Below are 27,375 nucleotides of genomic sequence, written 5' to 3'. Positions count from 1 at the left end.
GAGTTCAGCCAATTGATGAGTAGGAGTTCATTAAAGACAGTGGGAAGGAAATAAGAGCTATAACAAAGATTATTTCAATAAAACAGAAAGGTATTCTCTCTGTATTCCTATAAAAAGCTGACTTGTGCTTCCTTCAGTTCACCAGCCCACTACCTTAAACCATGGTAAATATATATATATATATATATATATATATATATATATGTATAATTTATTTTTATTTTTTTTCAGAATGCTTGGCTAATTTTTATTGACTGTCAGTGGAGAAACATGCTTTTTGGGACCAGGAGGTGTAGATACTGACATCTGCTATCATGGGCTAACAGAGCCATGCAATGACCCCTTGGCCTGGCCTGGTGGATTCTGTAACTGCACCATCTGGTTCTTTAAAGGGATAGTTCACCCAAAAATGAAAATTCTGTCAGTAATTACTCACCCTCATGTTTTCCAAACCCGTAAGACATTCATTCATCTTTGGAACACAAATTAAGATATTTTTGATTAAATCTGAGAGCTGGATCACTCCTCCATAGGCTTCTAAGGGATTGAAACTTGCTAGCCCCGAAAAGTTATTAAAGACATCGTTAAAATAGTCCAAGTGACTACAGTGGCTCAATCTTAAGTTTATCAAGCGACGAGAATACTTTTTGTGCGCAAAAAACAAACAAAAATAAATGTATTTCAACTATTCATTTCCTTCTCTTTGGGCCTCTGGTCAGTTCACGTAGTGTGATTGCGTAGAGCTACGTCACACATAGGCTCACTATTGGCCGACGCTGGTCATGTGTGTGATGCGTGTGACGTACAACACAGAAGCTTACGCTATTACACTACGTGAACTGACTCGAGGCCAACAGAGAAGGAAATGAATAGTTGAAATAAAGTTGTTATTTTTGTTTGTTTTTTGCGCACAAAAAGTATTCTCGTCGCTTGATAAACTTAAGATTGAGCCACTGTAGTCACTTGGACTATTTGGACTTTAATAACTTTTCGGGGCTGGCAAGTTTCAATCTCTTAGAAGCCTATGGGGGAGTGATCCAGCTCTCAGATTTAATCAAAAATATCTTAATTTGTGTTCCGAAGATGAACGAAGGTCTTACGGGGTTTGAACAACATGAGGGTGAGAAATTACTGACAGAATTTTCATTTTTGGGTGAACAATCCCTTTAAAGCAGTGTTTCACAACCAGTGGGTCGTAGGTCATTCTATAAAGCATCTTTCTCCATTGATGAGCCACAAAAGAGCCACAAATGACTGATAAAGAAATATTTATATTATAGTTTATATTAGTAAAGTATCGTGCAGTCATGGCTACATTTTCGTGTGGCTCCACAGTCATTAGCCCAAACATTTTCCTTTTATTCTAAGAAATCGTTCTCACTACATTATAAAGTTTTCTATAATTCAGTTAGCAATTGAGGTTTCAATATGCTTAATTTCTAAATCCTCTTACAAAGCAGAAAATGAAAAACAGAAAAGCTCTTTGGCAAATATATTAAGAAAAGTGTTTTATAAAATGCTTTATAAAAAGTTGCAGTTTTAGTAATAGTTAATTCGTAATTACTGCATTATTTTATTGTCATATTTAAATAACATCTTAAACATGACTTACATAGTTTTATCTATGTATGTGTTAATTTAAAATTAATTCTTAATGCATTATTTACACTAACTGTACAACTGTAAAAAAATAAAGTAAATTGGTTTTAGATATGTCCATTTATTTGTCAAATTTTATATTTGAATTAAATTCATAATTTATTCAATCATATTTTAAGTGAGTCGATTTTATATTTATATATGCATTAACATAAAAGTGGTTAAATAATCAGTGAAAACTTTTAAATGGCACAAATCATTTCCGCCCTTGTTTACTTACAGGAAAACGACGTTTGTAGTTTTTACCACCGTGTTCGTCTCAGCGAGACAGCCTAAATGAACAACATTTCCCACTGTGCCTTTCGTTCAGATTAAACATCCGCTTAAACATCCGTGTTCAAGCCGCACTGGACTGCGACCAGCTTTCTTACTTTATTCCGTGCAAATGAATTGCAAGGTGGACAGGTAACACTGACTCCAGAACGGACTACATTTTTTTGTTTTCCGGTTGTGTGTACGGAACTAAATGCGAAGGGATAACGTTAGCGTCTAAATGTGAGCACTATTCTGCGTTCTTGAAAGGTATCCAGATTATATCTAATTAATGATTTAAATGTGTAACGTTAGTTTATATTAAGCGTTTATTAAGTATTCTTGCAGTTAGGTGTAGCCGGTTGTTTTCAAAGTTAGCTTCTTGAGTGTGAAGTAAACACTATTCAGTAAACTTGACTATTTGCTTTGTGAAAATACCTTTGTATTGTCACCAGGAACAAAATTTAAGTTATTTCAACAGACAACGTTTCTCATCACATACTCTCTGTCTCGAGTTATATAATATTTTTGTTGTTATTGCTGAACATATGTCAAAAGAGCACAAACTGCCATTTGTTTTGTTCTAATCATTATATCTTTATTCATATTTTTATCATTACAGGGTTACATTCCAGCATGATGTCTGAGGGCAGTTCCTTTATGAAAGGCTTGATCCTAGGGGGTATATTCTGCCTGGTGATGACTTACTTTGAGACCTTTAATACAGGAGTCCATTCAGGAAGTCATCAGCATCTTCACCATCATCTGAAACCCATCAGCAAAGATGAACTAGAAATGTTATCAGAGAATCAGATGTCTGATCTCACCCAGCAGGTTCGAGTGTACTGTCTCATCATGGTCACTCCCAAGCTCCTGGTCCACTGGGCGACAGCCAACGACACTTGGAGCAAACACTGCGACAAATCAGTGTTCTACACGTCCGAATCTTCCAAAGCTCTAGAGGCGTTTGACTTACAGGAGCAGGATGAGTGGGCCAGGCTGCGCAAAGCCATCAAACACGCCTATGAGAATGCCGGAGACCTACGCTGGTTCTTCGTGGCCCGGCCCACCACATTCGCAATTATAGAGAACCTCAAGTATTTGGTTTTGGAAAAAGATTCAAGCCAGCCGTTTTACATTGGCCACACGGAAAAGTCAGGAGAGCTGGATTATGTGGAGTACGACAGCGGGATTGTGCTGAGCTACGAGGCTGTTAGGAGGCTGATAGAGATGTTCAAAGATGAAGACAAATGCCCCGAGCGAGGACGTGCCTTGTGGAAGATGCCCGAAGAAAAGCAGCTCGCCACCTGTCTGAAGTACAGTGGGGTGTTTGCTGAAAATGGAGAGGATGCGCAAGGCAAAGGGCTTTTTAACAAGAAGAGCGCTAGCTCTTTGATTTCCGACAGCATGGGCCAAAACCCAGCCGACGTCGTGGAGGCCTGTTGTTCTGACATGGCCATCACATTTGGAGGTATGTCTCCGAGCCAGATGCAGGTCTTGATGTTTGGCGTATATAGACTCCGGCCGTATGGACACGAATTTCATGATTCCTTGACATTTCTGCCTCCTAAAGACTCTGATAATGACTGATTGACTTCATGGTTTCTGTATTGGAACTGTTTCTGTGACACAGAGCTGGAATGTTGATGATACTGGGTGCAGGGCTGAATTATCTGTGATGTGTTATGTGTACTTTCTGGTTGTGTTCGATGAAGGTTGGTCCTGGTGTGTAAGATGAGGGTTTTTCACCCTGCTTTCTGCTAAAAATGTTCTCTGGTAAAAGCAAAAGGATAACGGTTTGCAACTTTGCATATGAGCATGATTTAATCATGAGAGCCAATATAGGATCATTTTGTGCACTTGATAATATTTTGAATAAAAATTTGCTAGATTTATGAATGCCACATTTATGGATCAGATATGCACTGTGATGTTTTATGAAGTTTTATGGTATACACTTCTACAACTCCCCTGTAAACAATTCAGCAGCAAATTGGTTAATTGTATATAAAAAAATGCAAAGTGTATACTTTATATGATCCATTTGATGATAACTGATTATCTAGCTGTGTTCTAATTATTCTTTACATTTTTCTTACTTTTCATGGGGGACTGGTAGGAATAAAAATTAAGAATCTTTTGGTGACTTTTAAAAGGAAATATTTTGGATGTAAAGGGAAGGGCTGTTTATATGGCAAAAGAAAACGTTCAAGTCAAGTAAATGTGGTTCAAAAGTGTAATCCAAATACGCTTGAGTTTGTGCTATTACTTGCATAGAAACTTGTCTATTTGCATATCAAAATATTGTTTCTATAATTCATTACACAATGGTTTGTGACCCTTTTAAATTAATAAATGAAAACACCCATAAAACATTAAATCCTCTTTATTACATGGATATTTACAATAGTTTACAACACTATTGGTAGCTAGGTTGGGAAACAACTACCTTTTTACAAACATCTGTCACTGAATCGCTGTCCATAGTGCTTTTGAACTCATTTCGCTCTAGAATAGAGTTTCCTGTTTCACCCTTTTCACATCCTGATCTGATTTTCAAACACATCATCTGTTTGATCTTTAGCACATGAGAATCATATCGTTAGAAGTCATGTATTAATATTCATTTTCGGTTTTGTGTTTCAACCCATATATTATTATTCTTAAACTGACAAGCTACCGAAAATGTTGAACACATTAATATTGAATGATGGTACTTTGATTTCATAATTCAGAAATAACAGACATCTTGCACTTTGTGACTTGCCGATTTAAAGTAATACTGCTTTGTATTATCATGTGCTGTTGTTGCTAGTTCCCAAAAGGACACTTAAAATGAGTGTCTGCAAAGAGATTTAAAATCAAGGCCTTGTATGCCTTGTTACATCTAGGCCTATGTTATGTACTGTACACAGTGTTTCAAATTTAAGGAGAGGAATGTTAAAGGAAGATATACATGTATAGGAACATTTTTTCTAATTCAAAGGTGTGCAAGAATTGGTGGCACCTAAAAAAAACAGTTATTAAAAAAAGGATGGGACAGTTAAAAGCTAGATTGGACTTTAGCAGCTCTTGTGTGCTAAAGTTTGACCCAAAAAAGTGCTCATGAAAACCTTTAAATACATATTATAAATGGCCCCCGGATGTATATGTATAAAATGTATATATTTACAATCAATCATTTAAAATTATTTTTTTATCAGCTAATATTTAATAAATTATCATCATACCTCTGTGATAAATTTGATGACGCTACTGGCTATGTCTTTTACCAACAGTTTTGCGTTATGTCGAGGGGGGGCCAAGATGGCGACCTGGGTAGACGCTTGCCTGTGAGCTCGTGAATTTTTCAAGTAGGCTACCAAACTTTTAGAATTATCCTAATGGACTCAAAGATTGTTTTCTGAGAAGTGACTTGTTGCCTTTGTATTTTATGCACGGACAGTAGGACTATTTAACCTAAAAAAAAGAGAAAAAAGTGAAGTTCTTCCGTCGTCGCGTTATGAAACAGTGAACCGGCTAGCTTATAGAGAAGTTAGCAACGTGACAGATTAGTACTGAAAATATGGCCAAAAAAGAAGCAAGACGCAAGGGAGGACTGATGTTGGACATGGAGTCTGATGCTTTCCCAAACTTATGTTCACCTCTTCCTGAAAACCCTGAATAGCCCCAGTCCAAAGAAGGTCCACTCTGAAATTTCGAAGAAAGAAACGGAAAATGTGTCCAATGCTGATATTCTGAAAGCTATTCACGGACTGAATGACCGATTCTCCAAGTTTGAAGAAATGGTGAACAAGAACACGGCGGAGATTGTTGTCATGCAGGAGCATATGAAAGACCTTGGGATGCATTGTAAGGCGACAGATGACATCGTGAAGAAGCTGAACGAGCGAGCGACTGTAATTCAGGAGCGGCAGGAGGAGGCTGAGAGATATAGCCGACGATGGAATCTCCGTCTGCTTAATCTGCCGGAATACAGCAACGAAGATGTGAGAAAGGAGGTGCTGGAAATAATCGCCCAGATCATTCCAGAAGAAAAGTCCACACTTGGGTTCCTGGTAGACACAGTACACAGAGTGGGGAGAAATAAAGATGACAACAAACCACGTCCCATTATCATGCAATTCACCATGCGCACTTTCCGACACAAAGTATGGAGAGCCAGAAATATCAGAAGCAATCCAATCAATGAAAAAAGGAAAATCTCCAGGCAACGATGGCCTCTCGGTTGAATTCTATTTACATTTTTGGAATATTATTGTGGATCCTTTATTGGAATTATTTAAAGAATGTCAAGATAGGAATGAAATGTCAACAAGTATGAAACAGGGTATTATAACGCTAATCCCTAAACCGGAAAAAGAACACCTTATGATAGAAAATTGGAGACCTATTACGCTCCTAAATATAGATTACAAAATTATCTCATTGGTATATGCTAAAAGATTAAAAAAAGTTCTTGGAGAAATTATTGCCGAAACTCAAACTGGATTTATGTCCAACCGTCATATTAGCTCCAACATAAGGCTTGTTCTTGACTTATTAGAGTACTCTGAAAAAATTTATAATGACTCCCTTATAGTTTTTCTTGATTTTTACAAGGCCTTTGATACGGTGGAATATTATTTTTTGTTTAAAGCACTTTCAAACCTTTGGTTTTGGTCAAAATTTTATTTCAACAATTGGAATGTTTTATAAAAATATTGACAGTTGTGTCATACTACATCCAAACACTACCAAAAGATTTCCAGTGCCTTTTTATTTTTGATTGTTGCCGAATTGCTCTCATTACATATTTTAAAGAACTCAATAATTGAAGGTTTGTCTATTTTTGGAAAGGAAATTAAACTAACCCAACTAGCTGATGATACAGCATTATTCTTAAAGGACAAACATCAGATTGGAAAAGCTGTAGCATTAATAGACGAATCTTCAGCTGCTTCTGGACTAAGATTGAATAAATCTAAATGCGAAATTTTATGTCTGTTTGAAACAAACGTTAAAACCATATATAATATGCCTGTTAAAAATTGTATTAGATATCTCGGTGTTTTTGTTTGTAAAAATGTTATAGAGCGCCAACGACTTAACTTCTCCCCCAAAATGAAAAAATCTAAAACTATATTGAACCTATGGCTTCAACGAGACTTATCAATCTTAAGTAGGGTCCTTTTGACTAAGGCTGAAGGAGTTTCTAGATTTGTGTATCCAGCACTCTCCCTTAATGTCTGTGATTCTACATGTAAAGAAATCAATGATATGTTTGTAAAATTTGTATGGAAGAATAGGCATCATCATTTGAAAAAAGCTTTGCTTTTTTCAAATGAAAAAAGGGGGTTTTGATCTGTTGGATTTTGTGGATTTAAATTATACTTTTAAAGTTAAATGGTTAAAGGAATGCTTAAAAGCCCCAGATTCATTATGGAATTTTATTCCTCATAATATATTCAAGAAGGTTGGAGGTCTCAAGTTCTTACTGTCTTGTAATTACAGTATTTCTAAATTACCAGTTAAGATGTCGGAATTTCATCAACAAGCTCTGTTAGCCTGGAAGCTTTGTTATTCACACAACTTTTCACCACATAAATCTATCATCTGGAACAATAAGTATATTATTAAAAGGAACAAATCATTGTATTTACAAAACTGGATAGATAATAATATCATCTACTTGAAAGACTTATTTAACCCTAATGGTCAACTTCTTAGCTATGAAGACTTTCTTACACAGAAAACTTTCCATGTAAAATTTAAAGAATTTAGCTCAGTAATTAACTCTATTCCCAGTGGAATATTAGAATTAATGAAAAGCTATGTAGAGCAAAATGTACAACGCATTACTCCTAACATTCTTTACATAAATGGTATTGACATTCTAAGCAAAAAATGTACTAATAAACATATTAGAGAATGTTTCTACAATGCCAAAAAAATAATACCTAGAGGGAAATTTTTCTGGGATGCTATTTTTATGAATGTTAATTGGCAAAACACATGGCTTATTCCTTTTAAATTTTGTGTCACAAATAAAATTAGAGAATTACATCTAAAAATATTATATAACATATACCCATCTAAGATGTACATTTCAAGATTTCTTGATATTGATAACAAATGTACTTTTTGTAAAAATGAACTTGAAAATGTAACCCACTTGTTTTATGGGTTCATACAGTAATGCATCTTGGAAAGAACTTGAGAACTATATATTATGTAAAACAAAACACAAAATCAACATTGAGGGGAAGAACATTATCACTTATTTTGAATACAAAGAAAAGAAACTATGTACTATAATAAACCTTTACATTTTGTTAGGCAAGTTTCATATCCATAAATGTAAATTCCAGAATTCTTCACCATCATTTAAGTTGTTTTTGATAGAGGTGGATTTTTATTTTAAGTCTCTTAATTTAATTACAAACAAGAAATGCATATCAGTAATGAATATTCATTTAGAAAATTTTAATGGATAATATGTCACTAGAACTATTTTTGTCATGGGATATAAATCTGTCACAAGTTTATTTTTCTTATTGGTAACTTGACTGTTTTTTTTTTTTTTTTTTCTTCAACCTTAATGTATTGTATTGTTATTATTATAATGAATGTGAAATAATAATAAAAAAAAAATAAAAAAATAAAAAAAGTTTTGCGTTATCTCCAGTATTTTACTTTGAAATGCAGCTTTCACAAGGTCATTGCCTTTCACCTCAGCTGTAGTTTAACTCTCGATTACTGATTATATATCTGTGATTAGATCGATGGATGCTGGTATATTGTTTTAAGTTTTAAAGCTCCCGAGTAAATTTGCGATTAAAAAAGGATTAACTTCCCGAGTAAAAAAGGATAAAGTCACAATCTCACTATGACCGCCAATTTGTTGTCTTTTCCCAGTTAACCGAGAAGACGATTGGGGAGAATCTTTAAACTGCATCTTCAAAACGAGGTCGGGTTAGATGGTAACTTGAAGTCGCCATAAAATGTAAAAAGTAAATTTTGGGACAGCGGTTTTCTGATTATACATTTTCAGATAACTTTTTGCATCTGATATACAATTCAGTTTAATAAAGGCAGCTTTTACTTCCCCTGCTATTTATTTTTTTACCCTCATTCGATGAAACTTCTCAGTCAAAAACAAAGCTAGTCTGCAGTGACCTATGATCATTACCAAACACCAAAATCAGCAATTTTCCAGAAGGCAAATTGTTCATGCTCTACAAACTTTATGGTACAGTGCATTATGAACAGTTTTCTAAATTTTCCATCTATGCAGTCTTCCTTTATTTTATCTCGTTGAGAACCGTTGATTCAATGGTGGAGACACTACAATTAAAATAATTAGAAAAATTAGTTCGGGTATTTCAGCATGCCTATATTTCAGCATGACGGTAGATTCACTCACCTTTCCCGTTCTTCAGTTGAAGACGACTTGGAATTTGTCTTTTCTTTTTCAGTAGAAAAGTGATATGTTTCAATTTTGGCTTTCAATTCAATCTAATTCAATTAAGTACTGAGATGGGGTTGTCTTCCACAAGCTGTTTGTATTCACACTTTCTGTAACAGCAGTCAAACCCCTCCCACTTCAGTGTACTTTTATCCGGATGTAAACAATCAGCTTTTGTGGTTTAAATTTACATAAATATGATGTGGATGTAGAGCAGCAGAGACATTTGTATATTTAAAAAGAAACATCAGGCCCTCATGGGATTTTGAGTTTCATAGAGTGGCATTGATTTATGTTTTCTGCTTTTAGTACAAAAAGACAATGGGTTCAAAACTATAAAACCAGAAATTCTTGAATCATACTGTAAATGATACATAGTATATAGTGTCATGTTGTTTTAGATGATGCGAAACAAATACCAAAGATTTTCTGTCTTGGGCAAGTGAGAAGTATACAAATATTCTTTAAATAGATTTTAAGCAACCATAACACAATTCGGCTTTCACTGTAGCAACAGAACATTTCAGTTAGGAATGACTTGAATACGGATTTTATTTGTGCATTAAAATGGGTTCGTTTTCAAAGCTTTCGGCATGGTAGACAGTTGAGTCCATTCATGTAAACAGTAGCAGCCTGGTGACAAGGGGTCCAAACGATTCCACCGCATCCTCATGTCTGTCATTACTTATACGTCTTCATGTGCCATAGTCCATCATTCAGATAGTGAACGTTCTCGATTCCAATTCCCTTGTTTACTTTCTCTCTGTTCAGTAAAGTGAGACAAGAAAATATTCTCAAATGAAAGGCAAATTAATCATTTAGTTTTCAATAACCAAAAAAACTGTAGTCATATGTTTAAACTGATGCTGATTTATTTATTTTAATTACATGAATTGTTTTCTTTTATAAACAATCCAATCTAGATTCACAAAGCAATCTAGAGCAGATTGCCAGGTATGCCAGGTTCACCACTAGAGGTCACTCTTTCAAAACAATAACAAAGGTGTAGATTGATGATGTCATGAATGTGCGTGGAATGTATGAGAGGTACCGTTTTCACCTCCACAGCCGATGGAAAGCAATCCGACGGGACTCAGGCAGAAATCATGTTCATGGGGGAGCTAATGTATTAAAGTTTTAATAATGTTACTGTGGTATGAAGCAGGGCGGGACGAGAGCCTTGGACCGCTGCTGCTGCTCCTTTCGTTTTGTTGTTTATGTTAAAATGTAGTTAAAAATACATTTAATTAAAGTTACGTTTAACGTCCGTCTCCTTCCCTGAACTTGAACTTTGTTACAGTTGCAGTTGATCCCTTACATTCACATTATTTCATTTCGTTATAATAAAACAAATGCGAGTACAGAATTGTTACTCGTGACTTTATTTGGCAAATTAAAATTATGGGGTAACGCAGCGCTGTTTTCCTTGGTCAAAACAATCATACTTAAATACATTAGAGTGCGTTGAAAGTTATGTTATAACGTTACTCTGCGTTCGCTCGGCGGCTGCTATGAGACGCTTGTTGCAAACTGCAATAAACTAGATTGATATTAGAATATAATACTAATAAGAGCTGAAGATCTTGAATGACATACAATTAATTTTTAAATATATTGTATGGTGTAGAAAATGCTGCATTACTGTTCCTGCAAATAAAGCTTTTTCTGATTACGCTATGTTAGCCACTTGACAAAATAGTGTTGTCTCGGAGGCGCGGTACAAACGTTACTCGCGGTTAATCAGGAAACCAAGCACTAAGACTAACCCTGTTGAGCTATATAACAATGAAAAGTTTTCTGTCAATAAAAGTATCCATACAGCTGTTCACCTGTCTAATAAAACGCATTATATATCAAAGCGTCTTTGGTGTTTCCACGGTTTCTATGGAAGTAAACCTGGAAATCAAGGGTAACACAGATATGACGTAATTGAAAAGCGACACAACGACGCGGGCCGTTACACTGGTTAAAATAGCTAATTTTCTGGATTAAACATGGCTGAAAACATTTGGAATAATGTAAGTACACAGGTCAACAAAATATATAACATTGTTTTAGTGGTTTTTGGATATTTTAATCCAAAAATCTTACATATTGTGCCTTTAAGCCGTAACCCAAAGTTTTAGTCATTTGAACCAAGCTAATTTATTTCTGAAAAATGGTTGATACACGATCATCCCACTTTAACATCCACTTAAATAAAGAATATAATTAACACTGATGAATAAACAGTATTATAAGGTAAGGCTATTAAACTAGTCCCAAACTAGTTTTTGTTCAAATAGAAGAGTCAACAGCTATCCCACATCTTTCATAATAAATGTCTTGTTTCAGAAAAAAACATTTTGGCTTTGTTTCACAGACAAAACTTAGATTAAGCAAGGATTTGGCCTTAGTTCAATTATAGGACATTTAAGTAATTTTTATAAAAATGCCCTAGAAAAAAAACAATGACAGTGACATATTTTAAGACATGTCAGTGCAAGCTGCTTTCAGTTAAAACAGCTCAAACATATTTTAGTCAGGAACTAGACTTAAGCCTTGTCTGTGAAACTGGAGGTTAGAATTAAGTCTGACCCACTCAAAACGGTCTTGCAACCCACCGGTTAGAAACACTTATCTAGAGGATAGACGAACTAAACATTTCAACATTTAAGAATGTCTGTGCAGATCATAAAATATATATATAGTTTTTGTAGACGTGTGTGTAGTTTTGCATTTTAAAATCAAATGGGGATTCAGAATACAAATGCATAAAACACTCACATGTCATCTGCAGACATCTTCATGACTCCCACACAGATTGCATGCTGCTTCCCTTCTGCCATTATGGCCTGGAAACAAATACTTAAGGACAACAACATTTGCTATGCAACACACACCAATCAAATCTATTACATGAATAGTTCACTCAAAAACAAATATTTATGGTAGTGTTGTTATTGTTTTCAGTAACTGAAAGTAAATGAAATAAAATTAAAAATAAATATTAGTTGAAAAACAAAATGTTGCTTTGGAGACTAACTGAAATAAATGTTTAAGTACTACAATTATTAAAGCTAATGCTGAAAGAAACATAAAATAGAAAAAATAGGGGGAAAAAAATCAAAAAGATAACATAACAAAATTACTAAAACTTAAACTAAAATGAAAATTGAAAATAGGTATTCATTTTACACAAAACATTTCAAAAGGACAAATATACCATAAAAGTAGTTCATAAGACATTTTCTTAAGTCATATGATTCCTTTAAGTGATGAACGACAGACCAAAAGTAATATGGTGCTTTTTGTGTCCTTTTTTGGCATTGACAAAATAGTTGTGTGAAGAGACTTTTTATTTTTAAGTGAACTATTTCTTTACAATAAATCAATAGGATTTATTCTTCAAGTGCAGAAAAATATTTCAGAAACAAAAAAATAAATACAACAGTTGGAAAGATACAACTACTTTGTCTGTGTCAGCAGGGTAGAGTTTGGCTCCTGGTGATGTAAGGCCTGGGCACATGATATTTGCTCCACTCAAAACAAATTTGATGGCTCCTTTATCTACTTGTTGGTGTGGCAGGATGAAGGGATCTGGAGCATAGACACGCAAGTATCAGGCAATAGTCTGACCAAGTTGAATTGCAAGTGTAGGTTGTGTAATATAAGAAGTTTTCCATCATCTTCTGTCACCTGAGAAAATTTTTTCTGCAGAGAAAGCAATATACTGCTAAAATTAAAGCCGTCTTACATTTGTGTAGAAGTCTGAGGGTGGGATAGAAGGGCCCTTCTCTCTGTCTGAAGAAGAGCAGCTCTCCATTTACTGTAAGAATTTCAATATGCTCATGACTGGAAACATAGACAAAATATCACAATTAGTTAATCCTTTAGTACTGCATTACAGATGTCCATATTGTGAAACTCTTACCATCTCACAATTTTGACTGGATCCTTTTTGGGCATTATCTGGTTGAGCCAATCATCGATGTTGGGAAACTGATCTAACAGCTGATTCTTTATACCCTTAATTACAGATGTCTTCAGCTGAATACAGTTTGAAACATTTTCCTTTTCATCAAATCTATGAAGACAAAGAAAATAATCAGCAAATATATCATCTAATAATGCAGATGACACAGATTTCTCAAAAAATACTGTTTGTTCAAATAAAGAAATTAGTCCAGTACAGAAGTCTGATATAACATAATTACTCAAATGTTTTATGATTGACTTATATCAAGTTTGGTTCCTTGAACACCGCACATCCATCACTTAATGTAAACATACGTTTTTTGCAATTTGCTTACTATCTTTCACGTTATAAATATTAAAAGTAACGTTATCTTATCAAAGCTTAGTGTGAAAACCAAGGAATAAAGATGGATCATTACTAATGAACCATAAAATTGAGCTGACAGCAAGTTAGCAGTGTAACTTAGCTAAACAGGTTACTATAACGGCTAACGTTATAGAATTAAGGGTACATATTAAGCTAACGTTATACCATATTAAGCTGGTAAGCATATACATGCAATTTTTAAATATATATATTTATTACTTCTACGGAGCTACTGAGCTAACGAAACACTACTCAATTACTGTAACAATGCTAAGTTGCGTTAGCTACTATGTCACGTTATTAGGTTGACAACGGCTTATGCTTACTTTTTAAACATCCTTGCGAATCGTAATCGGTCACTGTTGTTCTCTTATTTAAGTGATCTTATAGAACGAAGAAATACAAACTAAATCTTCAGTGTAAGATGGTTTAATGCACTATCTCCACGCTTCACGTTAAACGCAGGTGATTCCCGTTTTAGTTACGACAGTGGTAAACATTTTACGGCAAGGGATGGGAGTACAGCATGAAAAAAAAAATATATATATATATATATATATATACACACACACACATTATTTTGCTATGTACTTTGAAATTTATGTTAGACTTGTTATTATTATTATCGATAATGATCAATTCAAAGTCTGTAAAAAAAAAACTTAACATCGCACATTAAGACAACTGTTTTGTATTATGCGTTGTTTGCTAAATGCATTATCTAGTTAAATATGCACTGATTGCCATAGATTGGATAAAACAAGGTTCAAAATTCATGTTTCATTTGGTTGACAGATTTAAAAGTTTTTAGAGACGATGTTCTGGATATCTCTTTTTATCACTCCATAATTAAATGAGAAAATTCAACAGACAGAAAAAAATAGATAATTGTTCGCAATGTTTTTAGGAATAAAATGTTATATAAATTAGATAAATGATAGGCTATATGAACTCCACAGGCAAAAATTGATAAAGGCTAATACAATTAGCACATTTAAATGTGTATTTTGGATTGTTTTCTACCCAGTAGACTTAAAAGATGGTTTGGAAGCAAAGTAGGCCAAAATCTCAAAATTGACCAGTTAATGAAAGAACAATGGTTTTTACCTTAAGTGTCTTGCTTTAAGCCAAATTCAATATTAATTTAGAAAATAATAATAAAAAATCCAACAATGTCAAGTTTTGTAGTTATTACTAGTTAAAATACCTAACATTGTTCAATGTATTTTTTAATGAAAGACCACCAATTTATGATGTCTGATGCTTCTTTGGTTCATTTACCCCCGATATTTAGAATCAATTATCCATTTCTTATCATCCAGTATTTTTAGGGAAGATCACAATCACTGATTAGAGGGACAAGATCATGGAAACACATACAGTTGTTTATTCTGAGGCAATAAAAACAAGCATAATTTTTCCAGACACTGGACGACTGTCCACTTTAGTATGATTTCTCAAAACACCACTGCCAAAATCTCCACAGACAGATCCAGTGATGCCACACAGAGGAGCTTCTCAGTAAACAGGCCCAATTCAGAACTTAAGGGATATATAAACTTGGAAACACTAGGATGATAAAATGGTGCTGCTGTGCTTGTTCGGAGTTTCCACAGAAAGAATGAAGTTTCAATGTAGTCGAGTGTCAAACATCAAAATTGTGTGTAAAATGTATATACAAAATAAACAAGAGGAGAAAATGTGAGAAGGTGTAGGCAGGGAGGGACAAAAAGAAGGAAGATGTACAAGTTAGTGTTTAGCAGCGTTAACATTCCTACAAACAAAACAAGTGCTTGGTTTGATCTAATCTTGGCACATACCGTGAAATTTCCAATCAGCCTCAATTGTTCTATTCATTAATAAATCACATTCACAGAACATAAATCGCTTGTGACCAATCAGCTGAACCTTCTTTTCATTGTACAAATTTATCAAACATTGGCAAAGAGGAAACCTGTTTTCAATGTTCATACACTGGCATCCAATTCAACATTGACTGAACAAACGGGTCAAATTCAATCAGTCTGGCTCTGGTTTTCTTTGCACATGTAATGTTATGATATTTTCATGGGTTAACAATGAAGACAAGAAAGAAAGAAAAAACAGACAAACAACAGCCATGGAACTGAGTCTGAAAATAAATAACTTTTCTTTTTAAGCTCAGGATAGTCCAATTCTTAGAAGCATTGTAACAAAATAATTTTGTATTGTTTTTTTTATTGGACATTCCATTCTGAGGGAAATAAAACACCCTACCCTGTCAGATCCATGAAGAGAAAACTGATTCAGTTGTTGGTCACTGTGGTGAAGATGGTAGAGTGAACAAAAACTGGAACAAGGGGTTCCATGTGCTAAGGGAAGTAAACAACGTCACTGAGAACATCCTCCTCCTGTCATTTCTACCATCCCTCATCTTCCCCTCTTATTCTCTCTCTATCTAAGCCACATAGTTGTATTGATTGGGATTCTCCTTATCCCTTTCCATGTAGTCCCTGTCAATAAGTGACTCTATCCTCTTCTTCAGATCAGCAGGCTGCAAAAAGATGGAGCAAATTTTAGTGGCAGTGGCATATGTTCTATGCGGTACAGTGAGTCTTGGGCTAATTTCCAGTTAGAGTGACATTAAGAACATTATTTATATTTTCATGATGCAATTCAATTTCTTGAGCCTGGAGAGACTTTTTTTTTTTGATTGGTTGATTATTTTTGCTAAATTGCATATCATATTCATTATGTAGGCTACAGATTACACATCAAGTTGAAAACGGTGTTCCTGTAGTACTTCATTGCATTTTTATACACAACCATTTGAAAAATTTGGGTAGGTATTAGGTAAGATTGCTTATGTTTTTGAGAAAAGAAAGCCTCTTATGCTCACCAAGGCTGCATATATTTGATAAAAAATATAGTAAAAACAGGAATATTGTGAAATGTTATTGCAATTTAAAATAACTTCTTATATATTATAATTTTTTTTCAGGATTCTTTTGATAAATATGAAGTTTGAAAGAACAGCATTTATGAAATAGTCCGTACTGTCACTTTTGATTAATGCATTCTTGCTGAATAATATTAATTTACTTGGGGGGAAAAAACAACAACTTTTGAATAGTAGTGTATAATCATTAATAGATACTTGCCCCTCTTAACAGCAAGAAAAAAAACTGACACACAAATAATGTGCAACATGCTCTTATTATAATGCAAAAAGCTGTCTACATTGTACAATAAATCTTATTTACATTGTGTATACGACTTGGTGATTGTTGCAGTATTCTTGTTTTGCCTGGCTGCTCACTTGCAGTTTATATTGGGTGCAGTTTATATATTAGCTGCACGGCATCCATTACCATGTGCCATCACAAACAGAAGTAAAACTTCGATTAACTGTGCAAGCAAAACGGTGATCTCACCTTTACAGGGAATTTAAGTTGGTTGTACACCTCAGACACGAGAAGATTATGGCTGAGAGTTTTCCTCATCTTCATGATTCGAACAATGGCAGCATCGATTTGGTACTGACGGTCCTGGAATACTCTCTCTGTAGTACTGGCTTGCTCCTCCACCTATGAGGTACAGCAAACAAGGATGAGACCAAGCGCCCAATACCTTTCACACAACAGCAATCAAATGACAGGTGTGCTGGACAGTACCGTTTCTTTCATCTGGATCTGGTTGATTTTAATTCTGAAGAGTTTGTGTTTGAACTCATCATTACATGAGAACTTGTCTCCATCTTCCACGTCTTTACTCTTTGGGGTTTTGGTAAGGACACGTGCCTTCCCACAGGCCAGTGACTGCAGAGTCCGCCTCAGCTCACCGTCCTCTGCAAATATGAGTGTGTTTTTATTTATCTGAGGTTCTTTAGTCAAATTTGTTTAACACTTTAAAAGTTTGTAAAAGGCTGTGAGATTTAACTATGAACAAAGATTAAAATTAAATGGAATGGTGTCTTTTAACAAAAGGAACACAAATTTTACAAGACAAATCACAAGACAAAGCTTGCTTGTCACAATTATCCATACCAATGCCTGTAGCCAGCTTAATGTCCTCCAGAGAGAACTCCTCCCCTTCATTAAACATAAGCAAAACTAGCGTCTGAAACAGAGACACCTGCAGCTCTTTTTTGCCCTGTGAAAACCAAGAAAAAGTTCTTGTAACCAGTCAATTTTCTGAGAAGCCTTTTGAAGAAGTCAAGAAGTAGTTAATTTGTTTTATATATATATATATATATATATATATATATATATAATGATCAGCTACTGATAGCCTGCTATTCACGCGCAGTTGCCATTTTCAAAATAAAAAGGTGCGTTACCTCTTTGAATTCTGCCTTTAAAACACAATGTCCTAACGTCGACTGCCACTGTAGTTTCCGTCCACTGTGTTTGCCAAGGTAAAACGTTTTGAAAATCTCCTGCAATTTTACCATCTGAAGAGTAAAGGCAAGGGTATTAAAAAATATATCATTTATTAATTATTATGTAATTGATTAGAAATAAGGTTAATTATTATTATCGTGTTTAAGTAACAAAGAATATCTGATCCAAGCTCCTATTTCTCAACATTCATCAGAACGGACCTCTGGAGGCAGATGCACTTCCATGGGGACGTATGTTGGCCAATAACCCATAGTGAGGATGTTAACAGTCAACTCGATGTTCCCAGGAATATTTTGGCATTGCATGTGCTGAGGTGCAGATTCAAAAAGAGAGATTTAAAAGATGTAACTAGACAAGAAAGAAAACTGAAATAAAAGAAAATAAAAAAAGATATCATTACTTGTTTGAACTGCACCATAATATCTTTTGACAGCTCCATGTCCTTGAACATTCCTTCCAGTTTACTAGTAAATGCAGCTCCACATTCTACAACAAAAAAAACAAAAAAATAACAATTCAGTTTGTTGAAACATCTATGGCATGATGGTATGGTTTAAGAATCACACATGAAAGGAAAATTTTAATTTACCATGCTTCAGTTTTGACAGCATTGACTTCTCTGCATCTACAGAGGCACTCTTTCCCACCAGTAACCTCTTCGCTAAGTCTTTCTTGTAGAAGGCCTCAAAAACATCTTTCCCTAAAAGAGAGAAATGAGAAAGTCTATGAAGCTTAGACAGTTGTTTAATAATTGAAAACTTTGCCTTTGGATTAGAGCATTAAGTTTGTATTACCGTAAATGAACCTGAATATGATCATTATCTTGTCCAACATTTTCTCGAGTTCCTCATCAGTTGCTTCTTTGTTCCCAGCACGGAGCTTTGAATCCACATATTTTGCTACAGAACATAAGAATCACAACATTAGCAAATATTAATATGTGTCTTGATCCAATCAGCTGCAAGCTCTCAATCAAACAAAAACCCTCAATAGCTATGTTTCCATCTTCCTATTATTATGCGCAGTTTTGGATATTGCATGAAAAAAATGCTGCATGGAAACACCAAGATGCGCATAAACTTGTGTGCTCAGATGAGGCTAGGGATTTAAATTTACATAATCGATCATTGTTTAAATTAACAATCAGTTAATCCTTAACCAACCAACATTAGTATGAAAAAGCGCCGCAGACGCACAAGTAAACAGTATAAACATGATGCTTTTGCGACATGTTTTTGATTGTAACTCTGCGAAACATTAGTAAACCATAGTAGATATATATCTTTATTTAGGTCTTAAACGAGTCCAAACACAACATAAGACAATGCCTAGATCACTGAGTGACATTAGGGATGCAACGATTACAGATTTTGTAAGTACGTTTATTGTCTGAGAAATAATCACGATTTAACGATTTTCACGGTTATTATGCATCAATTAATTTCACAAAACTACTAATGTATAATATCACATGAACACTCAACACTAGATTTTAATGTGTTATTTATTGCTGCCACAACACAGTACAAAATTATAAAATGACAAACAATAATCAATCTCTTTCTTTGGAATTAAAGAGAAGTGCTTTGTAAACAACCAGTATTTTCCTTTTAAAAATAACAAATTAAGTCAAAGGCTGCAGGGCTCTTTGATTGAAATAGAACACAAAATTATTAAGCGTTTAGTTTAATCTAAATTTATTTTCAACCTGAGGTAGAAAACTTGAAAACATGAAAACAATATCTTGTTGGTATTTGACTTAACATAAATAATACTATAAAGGGATAATAAATCCCAATGAAAATAAGAATACACAAAGTCTTTTGATGTATTGAATTAAATGTAAGCTAAATATTAACCATGTATTTCTTTTAAAAGAAAACAAATGTAAAAAATTAAAACCACTTTTCCTAAAGTAAAACAGTCTTCTTTTCAATGAATGATATATGCATTCTTTATAACTACTTGCATACATCATTCTTTATTCTTTCAAGCAGACATATTTATTTGTATGAATATAATTAATCCTTATTAAAGCTATTAACAAACAGTGAATGCTTTTCTCTTTTTCTTTTGTTGCTTGACACAGACCGCATTAGGTTTATTATCCACTTAAGACGTCGGATCATGTCCAATGACATGGGGATCCAATTGCACTGATGCACATCCGATTCACTCAAAACTGTTTAAGACATAACCGACATAGTTTACATGAATACTCTCCAAAACGGACATTTAGCCATAATGTTGTGTGTATTTGTCTATTCAGACACGAAAGAGAGCTCAATTCAGTACTCGCCTGCTGTATAGGTGTCTATTGTGCATGGCTGCACGCTTCGGGTCGGGTGTGTGCGCACAGAAACTGTACCGAATAGAGATCTTTTTTGCATCGTCACTTATTCAGATCTATATGTCTGCTCTACTCATTCTCCCAGAGGTTTACATTTGTTTAACGTTTTATAATGATGAGTGGGTGGATCAGCACGTTACAGTACAAATGTGCGCATCTACCACAAACGCAGGCCATAAGTTCTGACTGGATCGCTTCCCAAATCGTCACTATCTAACATTTTCATCTAGTTTTTACTCATTGACGAAAATGTCAATAGGTTTTCTTCATAGTTTTTGTCATTCAAAACTAGGTTTTATTAGTTTATTAGTTTTATTATTTATTTAGTTACAAAATGTCCGTTCCGTGCAGAACACTCGATGTAGCATAGTCTTTATGATTAATTAACCGTGACGTTTTAAAGCGCGGTTAATTGTGAAATCCGGTAATCGCTGCATCCCTAAGTGACATGACAAGTGGCTTAGCCAAAGCTATAGGATTTCTCATCCACTAGGATCGTATTACTTGTTTATTCTATGTGCTTTTATTGTGGCCTTTACACAAGTAGTTCTTATGTTCAGTAAAATAACTTATTTCAGTTTTTTCGGACCCTTGATTAATTAAGTTTTGAAATAAACGGCTTGCCCATCTTATCTATTACATGGCTAGAATACATTAGGTGTGTTCGACTTGAAGCGGCACTGCACAGACCAATCGGTGAAGGACATCAAAGTACCACGAGAGCGATTAGAGAGCAGATTGCATAATTCGTAACCACGCGTGTTTTCTGCATGTGTTCTGACCATGAGCTGCAAGCACCTCCATAATATGCACTCTAATGCACACCTTGCTTAATCAACCATCAATTTTTATTGATTAAATTATTTTGCCTCAACAAAGGATGTGTTTGGATAACTGAACTAAGCAGTAGACCAATCGCATTGCACAGCATCTCAAATGTTGGTTTCATCATTCTGGAATCAATGCCTAAAAAAATTATTTTGTTTAATTCCCTCCCAGAAGTGTCTCACATGATTGCATTCCCAAACACCAGGCACCCAGATGAATTTTGTTTGCGCGCTCTGAGACACAAGTCATTTATGATGTTGGAAGCCACAGTGGCTTCTCTAATTGCAGCAACTTCCATTTGAATTACAGATATTTTGCGCCAATTTCCCAGGAAGTGGCGATTTTGTTCTCTTGAACACATGGGATGGAAATGCTGCTTTATTCGTAATTGTTCAATGTGATAATAAAATTTTGCCCAAAAGTTCACAACTTTTGGATGGAAACATAGCTAATGATTGGTGGGAAAACAACATTTGCGAACTGACCTATGAGCTCTGCAGGTTTGTTCGGCCGTTTGTTGATAAAGGTCTCGAAGGCCTCCTTCATGCCATTTACAAACTTCTCGTTCTTCATGAAACAAACATCGATGATGTGATCGACTTTATCCTTGAAATCCAGAAGCTCCTGAACCATCGTCTTGTCTTTCTCTGGGTTGATTACAATTGTGCTTCCAAAGACCTGAGACATAAAAAACAAGACCTGAATGCTCAAATAATATACAGATGTGTTATGCCATGGTTTTGTTAGTCATCTCGATGTATCCCTTGCACACCTTTATGTACTCAACCCAATGTTGCAGCAGAACCTGGACGCCTCCTCTCACACGACTGAAGAGCTGATACAGCAGAGACAGATCCTGAATACGGTTCTCATCCAGCAGGTTATTTAAACCTAGAGTTTGCCAAGAAAACAATCACGTATGTAAATCACTTTTAATTCTGAGGAATGGTTAACCATTTAAACAAGAAATACAATGCCATTCATTTTCATTCTATGAGGGTGATACCTTTCTGAAGTATTGCAGTGAGGTGTTCTCCAAGCAGTTGCTTTTCAACTGTGGCAATGAGGGGTTTTCTACAAATTAAGATAATAAACATTCACATCTATTTTTCCCAATTTATGGACTCTCATTAGTCATATTCTCTGAATACTTACTGTGTGCTCTGGTCCAAGTAAGTAATGACTCTGTCTGCCTCCTCTTCCAGACGTTTGTTGACATGATGGAGATAATCTGGCACCTGAAAAAAATGATTAGGGGATAAATCTAATTAGAAGTATAGCTCACAAAAATATAAATAAGAAATGTTTATCTATTTGGTGAAACATCTCCAATTAGATTTTTTTTTTCAATACAATCACAGTTCCCATAGAGCAAAGCAGACAGGACAGCACCATTAAAGTGGTCTGTGTGACTGGTAATTTAAAAAACATTTGGCTACAGAAGACAAGAACAAATAACCTGGAATACCTCACTTTTTTTGTCTTTTTTGGAACTTAACAGCCCATGGTCACAATGAACTGTGACTGTATGAAAAATATTTTTTAATTTCTGTTTGTGTTTCACAGAAAAAAAATAACAGCATACCCAAGTAGGGGTGTAAATGATTTTTAAACTATTTCCAAGGACGAGTACATCATTCAATTTTTTTTTACTAATCCATATTATAGCAAAGTATCATTTCAAACTACCTTCTACCTAATGAGACATGCCAAAAAATTACTTATCGCAGAATCGTGATAAAACGATAAATAAAATCAACACTATGATGTGAAACTCACCTCTCTCTCCTGCATGAGCCTCTGGCCCTCTGCAGCATACAATCGATTTGTCTCCTCCAGAAAGCGTTCCTCAAATGAATCCTGATAAATCTGTCATAAAAGCAGCAAAGGTGTGATTACAACAATAATAAAACTAACAGGTTTGGCCACACAATTTAAGGGCTGAATGATATCAGGGATCAAGACAAAATCTCACAAGAGCTGTACAAGATTTGCCACTGTTTTGTTTCACTTACAGAAAATCAAAATAACCCTGGCCTGTAGTATTAAAGTAAACAGCAATTTTTAAGTAAATCAGTATAATAAATCACTTTCATTAATGATTTAAAATATGCTACATGATCAATGCGAAGTTAAATAAAACATCAATGTGTGACAATGTTGATTAATTCTGAAAATATGTTTGACTAATCTCTTGGTTTAAGAACTTTACAGTAAAGACATTTCCTTTTAGATAAATGGGACAGTGTACTTTGAGAGTTCAGCAGAAATGTGAATTATGAACACTTACATTATTACGTCACTAATTTCTTTTTTTATTAATACACATAATTACTCATGATGTTTTGCATCATATACTATTGTTAAGCAAATTTAAAAAACATTTCTAAGGGAAAGTTAACATTTAATATAAATCTAAATATTTCATATTCCTAGCAAATATAAAAATACATTGCCAAATTAACCAGACTGTACAAAATACTGGTTTCTTACAAACCAGACTGTAAGAAATACAAGTAAACTCCTTACTTTAAGTTTTTTGCACTTAATTGATTACTTTTCAAAATTATGCCATAAAAGCATCATAAACCCGGGAACATTCATTCGAGCACACATGAGAAAGCAGGTGATCTAACCTGCAGATCTGAGAGCATGCTCAGAAGACTCCTCAGGAGACTGCGGTCTACGGCCTCTCCACTCCGCTCTCTCTCAACAAGAAGCAGAATCCCATCGATTGTCTTACTTTGCACCTTCAGGTCACTGATGATATAGAAACGAAACAACTCCAAGCCCATGTCCCTGAAGATGAAACACAAGGGTATCTTTAATCACCAGAGGAAGGAGCAGCAAAGCACTGGTAGTAAATAAAGACAGCAAGGGTGACAGTGCCAGCGTTACAAATTCAATATCTTAAATTCAATGGACACTTACCAGATTGATGGCAGCATTGAATTTTGTAAAACATATGTGCGATCCAAAAACAAAAATATACTCCTAATCATGATCTACAAGAAAAGACAAACAATGTTTTGTATAAAAAGCATTGTTACAAATAGGTAAATAACTAAACATAGGAGCATTTAATACAAAACACAACTTTCAACTTATTCAAAATAAATGTAGAGAGGAAATGTCTAGAGTAGACTACTTTAATAACCATTTGTCTGCAATGATCTTGCCAGCATTTGTCGATTTTCTTGAGGAACAGAACACTGTCTAGGGCATCCGTAGGACAAAGGTTAAGTTAAATGGCAACAATTATGATTAGCAGTCTATGTCCAGACAGTCCTTATTATTTACCAGTGACTGAACTTCTCAATTTTCTCAAAATGTTTCCTCATATTTTTAGTTCATTTGCACCATTGCTGCCATCATTGTTGTTTTTTAGCAAAAGAGTTGATGGGGTTCAAATCAAACTTTTAGCTATTATTTAAAATGAAAAACAATTTTGGTGTAGATCATTTTAAGAAAATTTCTAATGAAACATAAAAGCATTATAATTTATTTACAGTTATTTTAAATTGTAGTAATATTTCACAAAATTACTGTCTTTATTGTATTTTTGATCAAAGAAATCTTGGTTTCTCTTGGGGAGAATAAGAGACTTTTCAAAAATCTTACCGACCCCAAACATTAGAAGGCCAGTGTACAATGCGTTTCTAATAAACGTATACATTTTTTTGGTGGGGCCATTATTACGCTACATAGTGTAGAAAGGATAAGTAAAAAAATCTAAACTTTTAACCAGCAGAAAAATAATTTTCCTGTTGAGCCCTGGTTCATGTTCTTTACTTTCACTTAGTTACCCTAAAAATACAGCAAGAAACTGAATATAAATGTGTAGCAAGGAAAAGGATATTCTCTGAACTGGTCAATCTGTGCCTTGATATGGTCTTCACAGACCACTCTGAGCTGTTTATAGAGCTTGGCAGATATCTTATGGGAGCACAGGTTTTCAACAGCCTGGAAAGACAAAAGGGAATAAATAACATTAGATTCTATTACTAAATGACAAAACAAATATATTCACAAAACACATAGCATACCTGATAGAGCTCCTCTAGATTGTACTTAATTGAAGTGCTGTTCTGTATGGCCTCTACTGCCTCCTTCAGCTTCTGCCAGGTCTCATTTGTGTAATTCTCTGGTAGTTTTGGCTTTTCTGATTAAGTATAACAAAAGAAAAGGACGTGTACTGTTAGCTTGCATAAGAAACTAAATCTGGTTGTGTTTCAATTACGTGCAGGTTTTGATTTGGTTTACACTAGTTATATACCTCCATAAACAGATGCAAATTACATAAAGTCTATAATTAAGAGAGTACAGATCTGGTCTTATTCATGAGAGCAGCACTTCCTTGCATAAGATAAGTTGTTTACCACTGTATTAGCTGTATATGTCTGACACAATTGTTGTTTACTGTAAGTATATTAAAACAATAATTAACTTTTATTAATGCTTTAAAATAAGCAACATGATTTTTTCAGAGTTTAAAAATTATGGCCACTGAGACTAAATGTAAAGATGAAAATTAAGTATAATGTTGATGATTAGCAATGATGAATACTATTTTTTGAAAATATTTTTGACATCCCTCATTTTGAGAAAAAAAAGTTGTAACAGATGTTACTTTAAGAGTGTAAAAGCAGAAACATGAGGTTGGTGTTTCTGTTAAAACATTCACATGAATACTTCCTTAAAAATTATTACTTTAAAAAAAATTGTATATATGAAAAATTTACATTACATGTATATATAACATTATAAAAGGAAAGAATGTTTAGAAACATTTAGATACAAAAGAAACTCGTGTTTCAAGCAGTCAGATTTTAATAAACGTCTATATATAAAAAAGTGCGTATTAAAAGATGATCTCAGTCGTGACACTGGCACAGCATTTTTCTTTTATAAGCCAACTATTAAAGTTGTTTACTATTACATTAGGTCGTGGCTGTACTGGGCAATATTTCTGGACAACATTTCTTTGGTCAAAGCTCGTTAAGTTGAGAAACTAAAACAAACACAGCCTGTTTCTAAAGAAGAGGGGGACAAACGATTCTTCACTTACCTTTAAAGTTCTTGATAACAAGTTTCTTCGCAGCACCGGGTTTACTGTTGGAGAAGGTGGTGGAGCCCACAGACTTGGTCAGTCCGTTCGCATGATGCCCAACACCTCCAGTCAGGAACACATTTCTCGCCTTTGAACACGATTCGGCAGGGTTACACGACTCCTCGGCCATCTTCACATCCAGCCCGATCAAATCCAGCGGGTCCTCGAACCTCAACTTCTTCTGGATGTGCTGCTGCAGCTGCTGTGAACTGGAAGAGCAGGATGTTGTGGATGAGGAATTACAAATGGCTTTAGGAGACGAAGATATCGAAGCAATATCTTCCTTCTCTGAACTGTTAATTTTCCTCTTCTTAGAAGACGTTAAGCTACTGTCGTTGTGGACATCAGAAGCTACCGGTTTGGGCTCTTGGGCTGGTGGTGGGGGGTTAGGGGAAGGTAAACCTGTTGGAAACATGAAAAAAGAAATACTAAATCAAATCGCTAATCTACTAACGTTAATGCTACGATCCCTGGTTTGGACGCTTTATATTCCTCGGTCTCGGTCGGGGGAAGTGCAACCTCGCGGCGCCGTGTGTGTGGTTAAAGAGAAAAAGAGTTTAAAATGAGAAGTGCAGCCCCACTTGGACCCTTCTCTGCTCTTGTTATTGCCAACAGAGGAAAGATGGTTGAATACTGCTTCCTCTCGCTCGAGCACACACTCTGGCGCGCTGCACAAAGTCCGTTGGATTACAAACTGTTTTTCGCCAAGGGCTGTTTGCGTTAGAGCATTCTGCTGAACGCTGTGTTTCTGCTCGGAAAATAGGCTGGTATTTTCGGTTTGAGGACAAGTCTGCGGGGAAATAGTAACTTTTCTAAGAGGCGACGCTGACCCGCCGGAAGTACTTTCGACCGTTGCTGTGCGCAGCTGCTGTTGTTGAGGTGCGCGGCCTGACGTTTCCGATCTTCCACCAGGGGGCACCAATACATAATGCGGAGTCCAGTCCCAAAACTCTCAAAAACACCTGTAAAAATAGTCCTATTTCACTCAAGACTGCCTTAAATTACAATAATGTTTGTGAATTA

General features: G+C 35.0%; 3 protein-coding genes across 7 annotated transcripts; 1 reads left to right on the top strand and 2 right to left on the bottom strand.

Moving 5' to 3' along the window:
* The first annotated feature begins 1,967 nt into the window (after nt 1–1,967).
* Nucleotides 1,968–4,284, top strand: c1galt1c1 (C1GALT1-specific chaperone 1). 3 transcript variants are annotated; one of them, XM_077236319.1, is made up of 2 exons: nt 1,968–2,064; nt 2,534–4,284. In XM_077236319.1, the coding sequence occupies exon 2, from the start codon at nt 2,548–2,550 to the stop codon at nt 3,499–3,501; it is 954 nt and encodes a 317-aa protein (XP_077092434.1). In that variant the 5' UTR covers nt 1,968–2,064; nt 2,534–2,547; the 3' UTR covers nt 3,502–4,284. The 3 variants fall into 3 exon arrangements, with proteins under 3 accessions (XP_077092434.1, XP_077092433.1, XP_077092435.1); XM_077236318.1 differs by having other exon boundaries at nt 1,968–2,181; XM_077236320.1 differs by lacking the exon at nt 1,968–2,064 and adding an exon at nt 2,070–2,154.
* Nucleotides 4,285–9,892: 5,608 nt separating this feature from the next.
* Nucleotides 9,893–14,180, bottom strand: mcts1 (MCTS1 re-initiation and release factor). Its single transcript, XM_077236317.1, has 6 exons — nt 14,009–14,180; nt 13,272–13,424; nt 13,095–13,192; nt 12,804–12,937; nt 12,125–12,192; nt 9,893–10,121 (listed from the first exon to the last, which is right to left on the bottom strand). Exons 1-6 carry the CDS (start codon nt 14,017–14,019, stop codon nt 10,040–10,042), a joined length of 546 nt encoding a protein of 181 aa, XP_077092432.1. The 5' UTR covers nt 14,020–14,180; the 3' UTR covers nt 9,893–10,039.
* An 866-nt stretch (nt 14,181–15,046) lies between these two features.
* Nucleotides 15,047–27,243, bottom strand: cul4b (cullin 4B). 3 transcript variants are annotated; one of them, XM_077236316.1, is made up of 21 exons: nt 26,807–27,196; nt 26,311–26,561; nt 25,289–25,404; nt 25,102–25,205; nt 24,400–24,469; nt 24,174–24,247; nt 23,879–24,041; nt 23,022–23,111; nt 22,398–22,480; nt 22,249–22,316; nt 22,015–22,133; nt 21,728–21,920; nt 18,859–18,963; nt 18,654–18,764; nt 18,465–18,550; nt 18,265–18,372; nt 18,001–18,114; nt 17,708–17,813; nt 17,336–17,508; nt 17,096–17,248; nt 15,047–16,215 (listed from the first exon to the last, which is right to left on the bottom strand). In XM_077236316.1, exons 2-21 carry the CDS (start codon nt 26,480–26,482, stop codon nt 16,120–16,122), a joined length of 2,304 nt encoding a protein of 767 aa, XP_077092431.1. In that variant the 5' UTR covers nt 26,483–26,561; nt 26,807–27,196; the 3' UTR covers nt 15,047–16,119. The 3 variants fall into 3 exon arrangements, with proteins under 3 accessions (XP_077092431.1, XP_077092429.1, XP_077092430.1); XM_077236314.1 differs by having other exon boundaries at nt 26,311–27,243; XM_077236315.1 differs by having other exon boundaries at nt 18,480–18,550; nt 26,311–27,213.
* Between the last annotated feature and the right edge of the window lie 132 nt (nt 27,244–27,375).

Source organism: Siphateles boraxobius, unplaced genomic scaffold, assembly GCF_051911475.1.
Source record: "Siphateles boraxobius isolate OS27281-9 unplaced genomic scaffold, OSU_SipBor_1 2, whole genome shotgun sequence".
Classification (NCBI taxonomy): domain Eukaryota; kingdom Metazoa; phylum Chordata; class Actinopteri; order Cypriniformes; family Leuciscidae; genus Siphateles; species Siphateles boraxobius.
Note: the sequence above shows the minus strand (reverse complement) of the source record. Positions and strands in the feature narration are given on the sequence as shown.